The 19,340-nt window shown below is 44.5% G+C and overlaps 1 protein-coding gene across 1 annotated transcript in view; it reads right to left on the bottom strand.

The window, feature by feature from the left end:
- Positions 1-1,841: 1,841 nt before the first annotated feature.
- The window catches only part of LOC142279532 (transmembrane emp24 domain-containing protein 11-like), a 34,571-nt gene continuing 17,072 nt past the window's right edge, over positions 1,842-19,340 (bottom strand). Inside the window, exons 4-5 of the mRNA XM_075332693.1 lie at positions 5,417-5,563; positions 1,842-1,991 (exon numbers count right to left, since the gene is read on the bottom strand). Coding sequence (XP_075188808.1) covers positions 1,842-1,991; positions 5,417-5,563 — 297 coding nt within the window. The remainder of the gene's footprint in view (positions 1,992-5,416; positions 5,564-19,340) is intronic.

Genomic DNA, 19,340 nt, shown 5'->3' on the forward strand with positions numbered 1-19,340 from the left:
CAGTTCAAAAATACCTCAATGGTGATTTTATTGTACAACGCGTTTTGGAGATGCCATCTCCTTCATCAGGACTAAATCACATTTGATGTGAAATTGTTGTAAGAGCAGGGTCAAAATGCAGCGCACAGAGAAGGAGGAACAGTGGTAACTCAATTTATTAATTTACTGACAGGGAAGCAGAATGTAAGGGAAGTTATCACAGGGGAAAAATAGTTCAATTTCTGGATACACTAGAAGGTAACAACACAGTAGCTCATGTAACTCAGCCTAACAGGGGCAAGAGGTAAACACATTAATTCTTGTGGGAAACGGTATAGAAATGTCAGGACCTCCATCCGTAGTCCCCAGACCTTATACTCCCCTTCTCTGTGGGTTACGGTCATTGAAACGCACAGTACGCTAAGCTCCAACCACTATCAATACAGACCTCGCATAAAGTACCGCACAGCCAGCAGGAAGCAACAGCCCAGCGAAGTTGGGTCACCCACGTGTGGCTGTTTTGACTGGTGACATCTGGGGCTTGACCACGTAGTCCAGTCTGGGAGTTTTGACAGATGAAGTTGGGGTATTGGCAAGTTTAGCAGGGGTCTTGGGGGTCTTGACAGGCGTAGCGGGGGTCTCGGGGTCTTGACAGGCATAGCGGGGGTCTAGACAGGCATAGCGGGAGTCTCGGGGGTCTGGAGGGTATTGCTGTATGGTGGGGCGTCTTTATGGATGGTGCGGGGGTCTACGGGGTCTTGCTGGATGGTACAGGGGTCTTGCTGGACAGTGCAGGGGTCTTGGGGGTCTTGCTGGATGGTGCAGAGTTGTGCGACTTGTGGACTACGTGTTCCAGTATCCTCTGGAGTCGTCTCTCTGCCGCTCAAATGTTCTGCAGGGGAGACCTCCTTCTGCCCTTCAGCCTGCCTCTCCTTCACGCCAAAACTGCCTTTCCGGTTGGCTTCTGGGCTCTTCCTCTCTCACTCCCTCTTCCTGAGTTCCTCTCTCAAAAGCCTTCCCCCAAAAAATAGCTTCAAGGCTTCTATATCCTGTGTCATTTCTGGTTCCCAGCCTATTCTTCCTTCGGCCAGCAGAGGGCAGTGTCCCATCACTAATCCTCCAATACAGATTGCTGTGGGCACTCTTCTACATTGTCCTGATGAAGGAGATAGAATCTCCAAAACGCATTGTGCAATAAGATGACCATCGAGATACTTTTGGACTTTCTTTTCCTTTATGACAGGGCGGTGTTAACCCCTTGCACCACCGTTTTACAGTTTGCATCGACATGGGGATGCAGCAGCTGTGTTTTCCAAACGCTTTCAGGTGGATGGACTCTCACAGCTCGACAAGGTAAGTCTTTCCGGTGTCTTACCTCTTTTTCTCAACCAGATAACACCCTATTTGCATTCTCTGTCTTCCAGTTCATTTCAGTTTACGTGACACCGTTGTTACACTTCATTAAAAAAGGGGTTCTGCCTGACACAAAACAAAAAACTTTTTAAATGGCCTCAAACCATGACCTCCTTTTGCGTATATGAGTCCGGAGATGTAGAAAATGACTGGTGCAGTGGTTGCGACTCAACCCAGAAGACCTAGTTTCTGAGAACGACACTTGTATTATTAATAGCAGTTGGGGCAGACATAATTAAGGACTCAATCATATGGAAAGCAAATCTTTGACTAGCTGCAATGCATATCATAACCACCAGGTGGCAGCTGTACAAGGTACCATAAATCCTGCTTGTTTCATACTCTACTAATCTATGAAAACATTTATCTAATGTGGACATCCCCTTTAAATTAAACATGCAAGAATGGTCTGGTGAACTGAAAATTTTATTGGACATAGTTACGATATTTTACACGACTTTCTTGGCAATAAGGAAATCTTTTAAGTGTTTGATTTGCCAAATGCCCACAGTTGTGAGAATGATGATTTGTGTGATCGCCCACCACAAGACATTGCTGTTCATGTCTTCACTCTTCTGTCTGTAGTATTCCTCGCGGTTCTGTGGGGAAAAAAAGAGAGAAAGGTTGTTGTGACATTTTATGTGTCAGGAAAACCTAATATGAGAATATTGAGTTAATGTCACGGTACCGACTTAGGGAAGGTCCGGCATGAGGTAAAACACACAACAGACAGAGGTATTACCAAGACAAACAAAGGGTACACAATAACAACGGTGGGCCTTGATGCTAGTGAGAGGGAAGATGGACACTTCCTCCACTTACCTGCTGCTGTCCCCTGCACTCCTAGCCAGTCCCTATACAATTTCCTCGACTGTCGCCGAGCAGGAACATGAAGTCCTGAGGGACCCTGCAGTAAGCCCTGGCTAGTGAGTGGGAAGGTAGGGATCACTAGTCCCACCACTACACTAAAACAACACACCAAGGGAAGGTAAGACAGACAAGGGGGAAAACAACAATAGAGTAACTTCAACAGTCAGGCACTAGTATTGTAGCCTACACCATCACCAACAGCAAGGACTCTAGCTGCTCTTTCCATCTCCAGGTCCAAAATGGCAAAGGGAATAACCGGCACCCTCTGCTTCCAGCAGAGGGTATATAATGGGACTGAGAGTGGTTCCAAACCGGAAACACCTGATCAGGAGTCAGAAGCTGCAAGGAAAACTGACATTAACCCTTGCCACAGCCAAAGAAAGAAAACATGTTTAATATGTAGAGTCTCAAATGCCAATGAGAGAGTATAGTCCTGATCCTGTCACTAGTCTCAAAATACACAGAGACGGCCGTGACAGTTAATCATTAAAGCAACAGGTTGCTTTACCTCTCAGGTCGTAAAAGAGTCAACTGAAAATGAAAAATACTTTAATGGGGTTTCCCTTATTTTCTCTTCATGTGCTTTCCAACTTTTCTATTCTCTTTTTTTGTATTACCCCCTCCCCATTTCACTGAAACACTGTAGCTACTTTTCTCCTTTCTCGATCTGTGTACACTTTCCCCTCCACTCCAGCTGCAACCTCTAACACTGAGAGGAGAGCAGAAAGAGCCATCAGAAACAGGGGCAGGGTCTTTGAAGAATTGGTAACATTTTTTTACTGATCATTCAGTGTCTGTTTCTTATAGAATGATTGAAAAATCCCCCATAAACCTTATTGATGTGTCCAGTGTGTATAGTAGTGCCATTTATGAAGGATGGGTCCTTAGAATTGTAGTTTCCGGTGAACCCAAACAATCCCAGTCTGATAATGTATGCATTATATTAAAATTAGCTGGACCCATAGATGGCTGCTGTCTACCTACTCTTTTGTTTCCCATTGCAAGGTCATAGTCTAAAGGTGAGAAATAGTTAAAGGCTTTGGACACTTCGGACAAAGAATAGATTATGTTTACATACTGTATGTTAGTCTTTAGAATTAATTAATAAAGCTGCTTTAAGTTTGAGTCTGCAATCTTCATTCCTTCATTCATTTAACTCCACCACCCACCTTCCCTTAATATGATGTTTAAAGTCCAATCCAATTTTCAGATTTCTTTTTGTGAGATTGTCTCTCTCAGTAATACAGGCTGAATTTGTCTCTCCCATTTTCCCACCATATCAAATTCAAACTACTAACACTTATCTACAAAACCGTCCATAATTTGTCACCTTCTTCTTACATCTCCGAAATAGTCTCCCGATATACTCCAACTCCAATCACCGGTCCTCCCAAGATCTCCTTCTTTCCTTCACACTTAACCGCTCCTCACCCAACCGCCTCCAAGACTTCTCCGGAATATCCCCCATCCTCTGGAATTTGCTACCTGAACACGTCAGATTATCTATTACACTTGCAAGCTTCAAAGGGAACTTGAAAACCCATCTGTTCAAAAATGCGTACAATCTCCAATGACTCCATTGCCTCACCACCGCTGAAGCTGCTGCCTCACCTCCGCCAGAGCTACCGCCTTACAACCGCCGGAGCTACCGCCTCCCCCCAACCAGAGCTGCCGCCTCACCACCACCAGAGTTGTCGCTTCACCACCGCCGGAGCTGTCACCTAACCACCACCCTACCTACTGTCTCCCCATCATCCTATAGACTGTAAGCCTGCAAGGGCAGGGTCCTCTCCCCTCTGTGTGTATCCATGGTCCTGCTGTCTTTACTTTCTCTTTTGTAAATCACGCAGCCACAGAACTGCAACTTTTTTCTCGCAATGTACTTTTTTGCTTTTTTATCGACTTATCTCTGTTGTTCATAAGACTTTACATACTTTTCCCCCGCTCCACTGTAGATCTGTGTACAACACATTCCTCTGCTATCTCTAAGGGTACTTTCACACTTGCGTTTATTTCCTTCCGTTACAATCCGCCCTTTTGGAAAACAGCGGAATCCGTTAACGGATTCCGCTGTTTCCCATAGACTTGTATGGGTGACGGATTGTACCAAAATGACCTGCGTTGCTTCCGCTGGGCGACGCTCCGTTGCTTCCGCCCAGCGGGAGGAACGCAGCATGTAACGTTATTTTGAGCAGCGGAATCCTCTGGATTTCACTGCGCATGCTCTTTTTTTTTTTTTTTTTAAATCAAACTTTATTTTGGCTCGCGGTGGCCGAACGTTCAGCTGAGCGCCCGGCTGTCGGCAAGCGACAGCGCTCAGCTGAACGACCGGCCGCCAGCATGCCCGGCCGCCGGCAAGTCACAGCGCTCAGCTGAGCGCCCGCCCGCCGGCATGCCCGGGTGCCGGCAAGTGACAGCGCTCAGCTAATCACCCGGCGGTCGGCTGAAGGGAGCGATCAGCTGATCACCCGGCGGCCGGCAAGTGACAGCACTCAGCTGATCACCGGCGGTCGGCTGCAGGGAGCGATCAGCTGATCACCCAGCAGCCGGCTACTGGGAGCGATCAGCTGATCACCCGGCGGCCGGCTGCAGGGAGCGATCAGCTGATCACCCGGCGGCCGGCAAGTGACAGCACTCAGCTGATCACCGGCGGTCGGCTGCAGGGAGCGATCAGCTGATTACCCGGCAGCCGGCTACTGGGAGCGATCAGCTGATCACCCGGCGGCCGGCTGCAGGGAGCGATCAGCTGATCGTTCACAATAGTCTGCCGCTGGTAAAACTGTAAAAAAAAAAAAATCAAAACGAATTGCGTTGTTTTGCAGCATCCGTTGCATCCGTTGTGCCACTATATGCAACACATCCGTTGCATCCGTTACACAACGCAATGCATCGGATACCGTTCAACGCAAGTGTGAAACTAGTCTAACACAGAGAGAAGGGAGAGGGAGCAGAAAGAGCCATCAGAATTGAGGAGCAGCAGATTTTAATGAAGATTATTTAGTAAAGAGCTCAGAAGAAAATGAACAATAAAAAATGTGTGTGAAGTTGTGTAAAGCCTTTAAGAAGCTTGTGCCTTTAATTGACTATGATATACAGTATGATTATAGGAAATCTTTTCTAAGTCCATATGTATAAGTAAGATGCTATCACTTACCCTTTGATATTCTTGTTCTTTTGTAATATGATCAACTTCTCCTCGAAGATGCTCAAGACCGTATGACACTTCCTTCACTTTGTCCTTTGGGTCGACACTTGCATAATCTAAGGGATGATCCCCAACCTGAACGTCCAGGTGTACCCTCTAAGGAAAGAAGATTATTGTTTTGCGTGACTTAGTTGCTTTATTACTAGAGATGAGCTGATCTTTTAAAATTTCAATTTGTCAGATTCATAGGAAATTCGATTTACGGTGAATCAAAAATAGGCCAAAGTCTCCAACTGCCCTATTGTCTCCTTCTGAAACGAAAAGGACTGGAAGGACAAAAAGCGCAATAGGGTCTTATCTGAGTGACAACGGGACAGCAATGAAATTTGGTGCTCATCTGGTAAAGTTGTGAAGTCACAACCTCATTTAGAGGATAGAGCAAGGTTGCTACAAAACCCCAATGTTAACATATCAAGCAAACTGGAGATGAGTGGGTTAAAGTCTGCAGTGCCAACGATCCAATGATGAAACAGGAGCCAAGCCGAATAGGACTGCTATTTCCTTTGTCAACACATTTCGAATAAAATCTTTATCAGGATAGCGATTTTGACAAATAAAACTGCAGTCCTATATAGTTTGTGTCCCAGTGTACTAAGGGATATGCTGAAGCTAGAAGTAGTGTAGTTTCAAAGTACAGGTAGCAGGCAAACCACCAGAGGGCAGTGGAGTAGAATGTCACACTGTACTAGGGATACGCTGAAGCTACAAGCAGTGTAGCTTCAGAGCGCAGTTAGCAGGCACACCACCAGAGGGCAGTGGAGTAGTCAAATCGTTGTCAGGAGATAGCCGAGGGTCAGAAGCCGAGAGGTCATGGATATAGCAAAAGAGAGAGACGAAGGCCAGAGTCAGGAACGTGGATATGGGTCAGATGCCGGGAAGTCCAAGTACAAACAAGAGACAAGGACAAACAGGTCAGGATTGGGATAAGACACAGTAGACAGGAGCGGGTAGTCAGGGACCGGGATGGAGGGACAAATGGAGGAGGGTACGGGTCAGAAGAAGGTATCTGGGAGGCAGGACAGATCAGGTAATTCACCAGAGCCAGTAGCACACGCTGCAGAGCATAGACTATCACTGGCACTGACCCGGAGGTGCAGCATTGGGATATAGTGTCCCGGAAACTGGAGCAAGGCAGGAAGGAGTTAGCCCCTGACATCTCCAGGCCGGAGCTGGGTGGAAAAATCAAACCACAGCAGCCGATATCGGCCTGGATCATGACAGCTTGACTTCTCTTTCATCATTGGATCCTTGGCAGCACAGATTTTAACCCACTCATCTCCAATTTGCTTGCTATTATTTTTCCTCACACTAATCTTCACATGATAGAATTCCCAATTATTTACCACATTTTGAGAAAAAGAAAAAAAAAGGATCCAAACACAGCCACAACATGTGAATGCACCCTTACAGTTTTATAGCTTTCTCCTCCTATATCTATAGCTGAGATATGAGATGTGACATCCTCTTACAATTCATATTCACTGTAATATGGCTGCTGCTTTCCCTGCCTTTGCTTTTATACTGCCTCTGATAATTAATCCTGATTAGCTGCACTACATCATGTGTTGTGATAGCTGCAAGATTTTAACCCACTCATCTCCAATTTGCTTGCTATTCTCTTTTCCTCACACACTATCTTCACACAATAGAATGCCCAATTATTTGCCCAATTTGAGAAAAAGAAAAAAAAAATGCAACACAGCCACAACATGTGACTGCACCGTTACAGTTTTATGAAACCAAAGAAAAAATTCAGCTCACCGAGTTGCTATGATCCGCTGTATGTCCAGGCTGCGCACGGAGGGCTAGGCTGCCATAGAGGAATCAGAAAAAGGGAATTTCCAGCGCGGTCCAAAATTTCATGTTAAAATTCATTTTTATTTATAAATCCATAAAATAGGAAATTACAAGCGGTCAGCAGGATTTTGCATAGATGTTATTCAGACCCCACAAAGCTACGCGTTTCGACGTGAGTCTTAATCATGCTCAGCCCGATCACTAATGAAAACACATCTGGTCGATGTCCGAGCCTGTCTGCCTAAATCAGGAAGCATAGTGTCAGATTCTGCAGTGTGAACAGCATCAGATGCTGCCATGACACTCGGTGAGTTTAGAGCCCAACTCCATGTGACAATAACGCTCATACCTTTCAATGTCTATGTGACATCTCAAAGGTCCGTGATTTTTTTTGCACAAAATTCCTGAGGAATGTCCAATCTTTATCCAATATTCTGAAAGATCAAAATCAGCAATTCAAGTCTAATGGTCTGTGAAAAAGTCAGAAATCCCTCGAATGCCGTTTTTCACGGACTACTAGATAGAAGAAGGAAAATAAGGTTTTCTATTTTGTTTATTTCTCATCTGAGAAGAACTAGAACACTTTGACCAATCTGATTATATTAATTTACACTGACCAAAATGATAGAAAAAAAAAAAGATTATGAAATTTGGACCGATTTTTTTCATACAAGAAAATCACAGACGTGTGAATAGAGAATGACGCAGAACAAGGATGGGAAATTAGGAGAAGATGGGCAGGTTGAGCCTATCTGTACACACACGTCAAAGCCATCCTGCCTGTTCTCGTAAAGATTGAGCAAATGGCGTGCACACTGTGGGAGGTCGAGGTGCCCGTAGTTCGGATGGGTAAATCCCCAGTATAATTAGAGAAAACACGGCACACTCAAAAGTTGCTTGCAAAATTTGTGAGGTTTTAATATTTTTCATAGAACCACAAAAGGTCAGAAGATACAGGATGGTGATGGTTAGTTTTTTATGACCACTCTAATATTTCAGCCTGTAGGACCTTGTTTACAGAGTTACTATCATAGGTGGTTTGTGGTGCCCTTGAGGCTCCAGTTGCCACAGAGTATTGCACCTTATTTTAGGTGTGATATTCACCTCGGGTAAGGAGGGGGTTAATCACCAGTGTTCCACATTCACATTTTAAATACAGCTCAGGAGCCTTCTCTCTGAGGAGCTGGACTAGGGTAGGCAGGGGATTGGCCAACACGAAGCTTGGGAATGTCCCGGTCACTAGGACAGCCTCCTGGGGGAGGATTCCACTTGTTGTAGAAATAGGAGCAAACATACACAATCAACAGACAGTTTACCCGGCACGTCAGTTCTGGGACATGACAGCAGACATGACCACTTTCTTCTCTTCATGGAGCCTGCGGCTTGGAGCGGAGCACTCAGCCCAGGTTCCTCCCGGCAGAAAGGGCAACTCTGAAAAAGGACTTTCTTCTTTTTTCAAACACCGGTGACTTCTCCTTTTTTCTTTGGGGCAATGGGCCCATCACAACGGGTGACCAGTACTACCTGCGAGTAAAGACACCTGGAACCGCAGCAATCTACTCGGACTCTTATTACCGGCGCCGGTGCCCCGCGTCTCAGCGCCAAAGGCCATCGCCATCACTACTCCCCTCCTCATCCTCCCTGGGGACCCACTCCACCTGTGGGGAGTGACACCATTTCGGCGGCTACAACCATCCCCGGAGGACAGCAACAGCAGCAGGGGCTAATCCCTGGCCGCATACCACAGGTGGCATCACGACATTTATCCTACTACCCCATCATCTTCCCTCCTTATTGGTGTACACCTTGGGGCACGAAGCCGGGCAGGCCACTGCGACTTCCCAGATCATCACACCAGCCCGGTGACGAGTAACTCAGGTGCGAGACCCCATACCTGACAATTCCTTGCCCCCTAGGTGCTAAACGTTCAGTAAGGTATGCTGGTGGGACGGTATGGACAGGCAAAATGCCTGAGCTGTGCACACTGGTGCGGTAGAATAACCTCACAAATTTTGCAAGCAACTTTTGATTGTACCGTGTTTCCTCTAACTGTTCTCGTGAAGTAGCAGATGATGGATCAAAGGATTTAGGCTGGGAAAACTCTAGGAGTTTGTCATTCTCATAGACAATGAATGAAGCATAGGTTGAGCATACCTCCTCTCTATGCAAAAAATAGGGATATGTAGAACCTAACTAGAGCCCCATTTTTTGAGGTGGTAAGGGTCCCAGAGGAGTAAAAATATTATCGTCTGCCCTATGGATAGGGAACAACATGATTTGGGGAATAACCATTTATAGCGTTATATCACTAATGTCTTTTTATGCAGTAGAGATGCCCTCCAGTGCAACTGCTATCTTTGTTCCCACTATAATGAAAATGACAACATGAAAACTCTGACGGCACTTCCTAACAGACAAATGTGAACAGCTGCAAACTGAACATGCAACATACAGTTAGGTCCAGAAATATTTGGACAGTGACACAATTTTGGCGAGTTGGGCTCTGCATGCCACCACATTGGATTTGAAATGAAACCTCTACAACAGAATTCAAGTGCAGATTGTAACGTTTAATTTGAAGGTTTGAACAAAAATATCTGATAGAAATTGTAGGAATTGTACACATTTCTTTACAAACACTCCACATTTTAGGAGGTCAAAAGTAATTGGACAAATAAACCAAACCCAAACAAAATATTTTTATTTTCAATATTTTGTTGCGAATCCTTTGGAGGCAATCACTGCCTTAAGTCTGGAACCCATGGACATCACCAAACGCTGGGTTTCCTCCTTCTTAATGCTTTGCCAGGCCTTTACAGCAGCAGCCTTCAGGTCTTGCTTGTTTGTGGGTCTTTCCGTCTTTAGTCTGGATTTGAGCAAGTGAAATGCATGCTCAATTGGGTTAAGATCTGGTGATTGACTTGGCCATTGCAGAATGTTCCACTTTTTTGCACGCAGGAACTCCTGGGTAGATTTGGCTGTATGCTTGGGGTCATTGTTCATCTGTACTATGAAGCGCCGTCCGATCAACTTTGCGGCATTTGGCTGAATCTGGGCTGAAAGTATATCCCGGTACACTTCAGAATTCATCCGGCTACTCTTGTCTGCTGTTATGTCATCAATAAACACAAGTGACCCAGTGCCATTGAAAGCCATGCATGCCCATGCCATCACGTTGCCTCCAAGATGTTTTACAGAGGATGTGGTGTGCCTTGGATCATGTGCCGTTCCCTTTCTTCTCCAAACTTTTTTCTTCCCATCATTCTGGTACAGGTTGATCTTGGTCTCATCTGTCCATAGAATACTTTTCCAGAACTGAGCTGGCTTCATGAGGTGTTTTTCAGCAAATTTAACTCTCGCCTGTCTATTTTTGGAATTGATGAATGGTTTGCATCTAGATGTGAACCCTTTGTATTTACTTTCATGGAGTCTTCTCTTTACTGTTGACTTAGAGACAGATACACCTACTTCACTGAGAGTGTTCTGGACTTCAGTTGATGTTGTGAATGGGTTCTTCTTCACCAAAGAAAGTATGCGGCGATCATCCACCACTGTTGTCATCCGTGGACGCCCAGGCCTTTTTGACTTCCCAAGCTCACCAGTCAATTCCTTTTTTCTCAGAATGTACCCGACTGTTGATTTTGCTACTCCAAGCATGTCTGCTATCTCTCTGATGGATTTTTTCTTTTTTTTTAGCCTCAGGATGTTCTGCTTCACCTCAATTGAGAGTTTCTTAGACCGCATGTTGTCTGGTCACAGCAACAGCTTCTAAATGCAAAAGCACACACCTGTAATCAACCCCAGACCTTTTAACTACTTCATTGATTACAGGTTAACGAGGGAGACGCCTTCAGAGTTAATTGCAGCCCTTAGAGTCCCTTGTCCAATTACTTTTGGTCCCTTGAAAAAGAGGAGGCTATGCATTACAGAGCTATGATTCCTAAACCCTTTCTCCGATTTGGATGTGAAAACTCTCATATTGCAGCTGGGAGTGTGCACTTTCAGCCCATATTATATATATAATTGTATTTCTGAACATGTTTTTGTAAACAGCTAAAATAACAAAACTTGTGTCACTGTCCAAATATTTCTGGACCTAACTGTATTTTAAAAAATAAGCAACTGCACTCTGAGACACTAAGGCATGCAAACAATGAATATAGGAATTTGGACATGCATTACTGCTAAGGAAATAAAATAAAAAATTGAGAGACTTAGCGCATAAAAAAGATAGTATTATGTGAGCCCAGCAGCCACCATCAAGGCGTATCTCTTATGCTGGGTCACTACCTAAATGCCTCTACCAGGGCTGAAAAAGCCTTCAATTATATGGGTGGGCAGTAACCTGCTTATAGGAAATTAAAATCACCTTAAGCTCATGGGAAGGAGTACTCAACTAGAAGCATGACGATATCATCTGAAATGAAAAAATTGACGGCACTCCTAACGGACAAATATGAATTGGTGCAAACTGAACATGAAACATATTCTAACAAATAAACAGCTGCACTCTAAAACACTAAAGAATGTGTAGGGGGGTTTAGGGTTAGGCCCACCCCTGCATTCATGTCCGGCACACTAAAGGTCTATGTATAATGTATAAAATGAAAGTGTAATGTGTTATGATTCAGGGACCGAGGAGGATGAAAAAATACGGAAACCCAAAAGGTAACCAGAGTTGCTGGAACCTTAACGGACTACAGACCTAATCCTGACACACAACTAGACGTAGCCGTGGGACGAGCCTACAAGGACCTATTCATCTCGACATAGCCGAAGAGCTAAATATTCTTACAGATAGAAATATAAGAAAAGCTAATCTGCCTCGGAGCAATCCCCAAAGATATAGATAGTCCCCCACATGTAAGGACTACGGTGATATAGCAAAACACAATACAAAGCTAGAAAACAGATTCAGCAAAGATGAGGCCCAAACTATCTTTATAGGAAAGGATAGGAAGGAGTACTGTCTGCAGCTGTAAATCCCTAAAAAATCTCAGCACGCTTGATATGGAAAAACCCTAAGTCCACACACACTCTCCCCCACTATATCAGTACTCTGATGTTACTGGGATCCAAAAACACTAATATAGATAAGGGACTGAATTTAATACCAAGCATGACAAAACACAATACATTGCAGAATCATGGAGTTAAGTATACAGACACTTCCAGCAGGGAATGATCCAATTCCACCAGGAACCCCACACAGGCAAAATAGGAATCAAGCATTAGTATCAAAAGCAGAAAAACAACAAAAAAGTAAAAACAATAAGCAGAGGTACAAAGACCAACTTATCTGAGAGGAGTTCTGGTAGAGAGCAGGGCTGGTTGGCTGGTTTCAGAATGTCCTTAACACACAGGATATCTATTGACAAGTAACAAGTAACAGGAGAAAACTACTCAGTTATATAGCCCAATCTGAAAGACCTGATTGCCAGTCCTCCACAGGTGTGTGGCTCTCATTCCACAAGTCAACTGCACCGCCAGCACTGACCACAAGAGGGAGCCCCAAACTGGAAAATGTATTCACAACAGTAATGTATAATGTGCATGTGAATTGTAAAAAAAACACACCAGGTGGCAGTGTGATAGCACGGTTGTCCTGGCACCTGGGTGAGCAGAGAAAGAGTTAAGGAGGAGGAGGAGAGCAACATGTATAAAAGGGTGAGATAGGAAGTAGACAGCAGGAGGGTCCCTGGGAAGATGCACGAGTAATAACTTCACCATGATGATTCTGATCCTATGGGTCACCCCTGTGGCTGTGACACGCAGGATCCGGTCCGGATTGATCAACTGCATCCCCCAAAAAGAGGGGTTGAGTTCTATGGTCGGGGGTCTGGCGTCCCTTTCATCTGGCTGCTAATACTCACTGAAAGGTCAGTGCGCCGTCAAGTAGAAGGGTATGGCTGGATGGCCTGGGCATGGATGGAGAGTCCTTTTGGTTGCGGTCCTTCGTATGTGTTAGCATCCCTTATGGGTGGGGTGAATTGGCTCAACAGACTTCATGACGCAGTTCATGCCAGTATGAAGTGTAGTGTGGGAAGGAGAGGCCTAGAGGTGACAAAAAATACCGACGTGCCAGAGATATGGACTGCTGCTAAATTATGTATGAGAGGAAAAGATGCTCACTGAGCTTTCTCTGGCTGGGGCCAGTGATATGGAGGAGGGTGGAGGTGGGGAAGATCAGGACCCAGAGGTAGGTAGCTGGGTAACAGTTAGAAGAAGAGGTAGGGGGAAAAGTGTCAGGGAGCCTAGTCCTGACCTGGCACAACCTAGTAAATATGCCTGTTTGGCTGATATTAGGAATGAAGGGCCTGGACTAGGGTCACTACAGCAGGACGTTGCTCCTAGCAACCAGGAAAACAACTGCTGTAGGAAGGAGGGAAATAGGAGTGCAGCAAAGCCCAGACAGATGTTGGTGGTAGGGGACTCTATAATTAGGCGGACAGACAGGGTCATCTGTCGCCGAGACCGTGAATGCCGAACAGTGTGTTGTCTGCCGGGTGCTCGGGTTCGGCATATTGTGGATCGGATAGACAGATTGCTGGGTGGGGCTGGGGAAAACCCAGCGGTCATGGTGCACATTGGTACTAATGACAAAGTTAGAGGCAGGTGGAAGGTCCTTAAAAATGATTACAGGGAACTAGGAGAGAAGCTGAAGTCCAGGACCTCCAAGGTGGTGTTTTCAGAAATACTACCGGTGCCACGAGCGTCACTAGAAAGACAGCGGGAGCTTAGGGAGATAAATATGTGGCTTAGAAATTGGTGCAGGAAGGAAGGGTTCGGGTTCATGGAGAACTGGGCCGACTTCTCAGTCGGCTACAGGCTCTACGGTAGGGACGGGCTGCACCTCAATGGGGAAGGTGCAGCTGTGCTGGGGGAGAAAATGGTCAGACGGATGGAGGAGCTTTTAAACTAGGATCGGGGGGGAGGGAGGGTAGTGGAGCAAATAAGGGGATAGATAGAGCAGATAGAGACAGGGAGACGGTAGGGGTCAATGAAGGATTAGGGGGGGATGGGACATACAAGGAACGTAGGGAGGCTAGGAGTAATAAAGGTGTTAATAGGATTAAATGTCTACTGGCAAATGCAAGAAGTCTTGCAAACAAAATGAATGAATTGGAGACTCTTATGTCAACCATGGATTATGATGTGGTGGGCATTACGGAAACCTGGCTGGATGAAAGCCATGACTGGGTGACAAACATACAGGGTTATAGTACATTTAGGAAGGACAGGAAAGGCCAAAAAGGTGGTGGGGTGTGTATATTTATCAAATCTAACCTAAAACCTGTGTTGTATGATGACATTGAGGGGAACAGCAACAATGTAGAGTCAGTATGGGTAAATGTACATGGGGAGGGGAATAATGGAAAAATGCTAATTGGAGTTTGCTATAAGCCTCCTAACATACCTGAACAAATAGAGGGTGAAATGCTGGAACAAATTGAAAAGGCAGCTAATAATAATAATCGGGTTCTTATTATGGGGGATTTCAACTATCCAGACATACAGTGGGACATAGAATCTTCTGGTTCTGCTAAAAGCTGTAAGTTCTTATCTACCATTCAGGACCATTTCCTCTCTCAGATGGTAGATGAACCGACCAGGGGAGATAATTTGCTAGATCTGGTCCTGTCAAATAGACCGGATACAATTTCAAATCTACAGGTCCGGGAGCACTTGGGCACCAGCGATCATAATATGGTAAGCTTCAACATAATATTCAATAGAACATTTCAAAGGGGGAATGCTAAAACCTGGAATTTTAGGAAAGCTGATTTCAACAAATTAAGGGAAGAGCTTAAATGTGTAGATTGGGACAAAGTCATGGTAACTGGGGATACCGAACATAAATGGGGTAAGTTTAAGGATATACTGCTAGAGTCCTGTAAAAAACTTATACCCTCTGGTAATAAAATGTCCAGGAATAAAAAGAAACCACTATGGATAAATAAGACTGTACAAAGTATAATAAAACAAAAACAAAGGGCGTTTAACATCTTAAAGGCTGAGAATACAGAAATAGCATTGCAGGAGTATAAAGATATCAATAGGCAATGCAAAAAAGAAATCAAACAAGCAAAACTAGCTACTGAAACAAAAATCGCCAATGACATTAAAATAAATCCCAAAATCTTTTATAAATACATTAATGCCAAAAGGAAAACAAAGGATAGTATCGGACCCTTAAAATATAATAACAAGTTAGTTATAGAGGACAAACAAAAGACTGAGATATTAAATAGGCATTTCTCATCTGTATTCACCAAGGAACTGACTGTACCAGGGATCATTCAACAAGTGAAAAATCAAAGTCCACCACCTGATATAATTAATTTAACACAAGATGAAGTACGCCTACGTCTGAGTAAATTAAACATTGACAAATCCCCAGGGCCAGATGGCATTCATCCACGAATATTGAGGGAATTGAGCTCCGTAATCGACAGACCGCTGTATCTCATCTTTTTAGACTCACTTGTAACAGGGTTGGTGCCTCAGGATTGGAGGATTGCTGATGTGGTACCGATATTTAAGAAAGGTAAGAGGGTAGATCCAGGCAACTACCATCCAGTAAGCCTGACATCAGTAGTATGCAAAGTTTTTGAGGGCATTTTAAGGGATGACATGCAAAAATATATTGCAGAAAATAATATGATAACTGACAAACAGCATGGATTCATGAAAGATAAGTCGTGTCTAACCAACCTGTTGGGGTTCTATGAGGGGGTAAGTGCAAACCTGGATATTGGTAATGCAGCTGATGTGATTTATTTGGACTTTGCAAAGGCATTTGATACTGTACCACATAATAGCCTTATACTAAAGCTCCAGAAGCAAGGACTAGGGGACACAATATGCAACTGGGTAAGGAATTGGCTAAAAGATAGGAAACAAAGAGTAGTCATAAATGCTACATTCTCTAAATGGGCTATAGTCAGCAGTGGGGTGCCGCAGGGATCTGTGCTAGGACCAATTCTTTTTACTCTCTATATTAATGACCTTTTGGATGGGATTGATAGTAGTAAAGTGTCAGTCTTTGCCGATGACACCAAACTATGTAGGATATTAAAAACTGACCTGGATAGTACAATATTACAAAAAGATCTGGATAAGATGTCAGAATGGGCAGATACTTGGCAAATGAGATTTAATGTTGATAAATGTAAAGTAATGCACCTAGGACGGAGTAATCCTATAGCTGCGTATACATTAAATGGAAGTAAACTCGGGACTACAGAACAGGAGAAGGACTTGGGTATTCTCATTACAAATAAGCTGAGCAGCAGCACTCAATGTCAGGCAGCAGCTGCTAAAGCAAACAAGATTCTAGGGTGTATAAAAAGAGAGATTAGATCCCGTGATCCCAACGTATTGTTACCCATCTATAAATCACTTGTAAGGCCACATCTGGAATACGGGATCCAGTTTTGGGCTCCACATTTTAAAAAGGACATTCAGAAGTTAGAGTCAGTTCAAAGGCGGGCAACTAGACTATTACAAGGAATGGAAGGCCTCCCATATGATGGCAGATTGAAAAAGTTAGATATGTTTAGCTTAGAAAAAAGACGTCTCAGAGGAGATCTCATTTATATGTATAAATACATGTGTGGTCAATATAAAGGACTGGCACATGACTTATTTCTTCCGAAAACAATACTAAGGACCAGGGGGCACTCACTGCGAGTGGAAGAAAAGCGATTCCGACACCTAAATAGGAAAGGGTTCTTTACAGTTAGAGCAGTCAGACTGTGGAATGCCGACAACAAGAGGTAGTAATGGCAGATACTAGAACAGCTTTTAAAAAAGGGCTGGATGATTTCCTCAGTACACAAAACATTGTTGGTTATAAATGACTTAGTGACTAAATGTAGAACTGGTGGAGGAAGGGGGAACTAGATGGACCTAGGTCTTTTTTCAACCTAAGTAACTATGTAACTATGTAACTATGTAACTATGTAAGGAACCCCTAATGGAAGAGTACTGATGTTGGCAAAGCACGGACTGAGATGATGCAGAAGATAACGGATAATAAAGTTGGCTTGTTTTGAGAAAAGAAGCTTTGACTGGACTTTATTTCCTGAGAATGTGAATGTGGTGTTAGCTGAAACTGATACGGGGTCCTCCTGTGTGTGGTGCGGTGACGGGGAAACGAGGGATTAATGACCAGCTGTGCTGTGACCTCTCGTCCCCCTGCATGCACGACTACAATCACTGCCTGCCCAGTGCCCTCCACCACACATGCAAACATTGAATACAGGAACTTGGACATGCATTACTGCGATACGCATTGACGCTGGCTGCTGGGCTCTCATAGCACTGGCCTTTTTTATGCTCAAAGTGTCTGAATTTTTTAATTTATTTCCTTCACAGTAAGGGGTACTTTGCACACTACGACATCGCAGGTGCGATGTCGGTGGGGTCAAATTGAAAGTGACGCACATCCGGCATCGCAGGCGACATCGTAGTGTGTAAAGCCTAGATGGTACGATTAACGAGCGCAAAAGCGTCGTAATCGTATCATTGGTGTACCGTCGGCGTAATCCATAATTACGCTAACGCGATGGTCCGATGTTGTTCCTCACTCCAGGAGCAGCACACATCGCTGTGTGTGAAGCCGCAGGAGCGAGGAACTTCTCCTACCGGCGTCACCGCGGCTCCCGTAGGATATGCGGAAGGGAGAAGGTGGGCAGGATGTTTACATCCTGCTCATCTCCGCCCCTCCGCTCCTATTGGCCGCCTGTGACGTCGCAGTGATGCCGTACGACCCGCCCCCTTAATAAGGAGGCGGGTCACCGGCCAGAGCGACGTCCCAGGACAGGTGAGTCCATGTGAAGCTGCCGTAGCGATAATGTTTGCTACGGCAGCTATCACAAGGGTATCGCAGCTGCGACGGGGGCGGGGACTATCGCGCTCGGCATCGCAGCATCGGCTTGCGATGTCGCAGCATGCAAAGTACCCCTAATGCATGTCCAAGTTCCTCTATTCAATGTTTGCATGCCTAAACATTTCAGAGTGCAGCTGTTTATTTGTTAGAATTTGTACCCCTTATAGTTATCCTTCTCAGTGTAAATATAGAAGTTGTTTAATGCAGACAAGCCATGTAACTCAGGAAGCCATCAAAAAGTACATCAGTCTGCTCCATAAAGCTAACAAAACATGAAGGCATCATCAGCTTTCCAGCATATGCCATCCTAACGATCCGTACAGCCATCTTGATGTAGATGTTTTTGGATTGACATTGATCAGTGTAATGAGGAGATAGACACTGACTAGCCTCCACTACGCCGACACTGACACTGATGACTGTCCTCCGCTCCGCCTGGTATTCTCCACATCAGTGAAGCAGAATAATCCGGCAGATAGTTGTGAGATTTTTGACTCGTCTTGCAGAATTACTTCAATTTTCCATTTCTGAAGCGTGATCACATCCACTTTAGCGCAGTCTCTCTGACGGGCTCCTGGGAAAATGGAGTGTGAAATTGTCTAACTCCTAAGTGGATTGTTTGCCTGACTGTTTGAGTTTTCAGTAAAATCTCCGTCTAAATATTTTATGTTCGCACAGAGAATGATTATACAAATTTTCAGAATTGTTCCTTTTAATACGTCCTTATTTGATAATGGATGGTTAACAGCTGTTACGGATTTGACTGCGTTTAATCATCTCTAAAGCGCAAATCTGAGACAGTGATGAAATGTTAACAAGGGCCAAATACACAGAGGAGGCAGGAAACCCGGAGCTAAGCTAATGCTCGGTTTATCAGGTGACGCTTGTGTCATTTCATTTCTGAGCATGGAGTCATTTGCTAATTAATGGGACAAAATCTACAAAACAAATTCCACATACAGAAACATTTTTTTTATTTATTGTAATTAGAGATGGGCGAGCCCTAAAATGCTCGGGTGCCCAGTATTCGAGTCCAGCACGTTACATTTTGACGAGGTGTCCAGACTCCTGACCCCTGAAGACACAGGCATAACCGTGTACATAATGTACCATATTTTTCGGATTATAAAATGCCCTTTTCCTCCCAAAAATTTGGGAGGAAAATGAGGGGTGCGTCTTATA

Source organism: Anomaloglossus baeobatrachus, chromosome 1 (assembly GCF_048569485.1).
Source record: "Anomaloglossus baeobatrachus isolate aAnoBae1 chromosome 1, aAnoBae1.hap1, whole genome shotgun sequence".
Lineage (NCBI taxonomy): Eukaryota > Metazoa > Chordata > Amphibia > Anura > Aromobatidae > Anomaloglossus > Anomaloglossus baeobatrachus.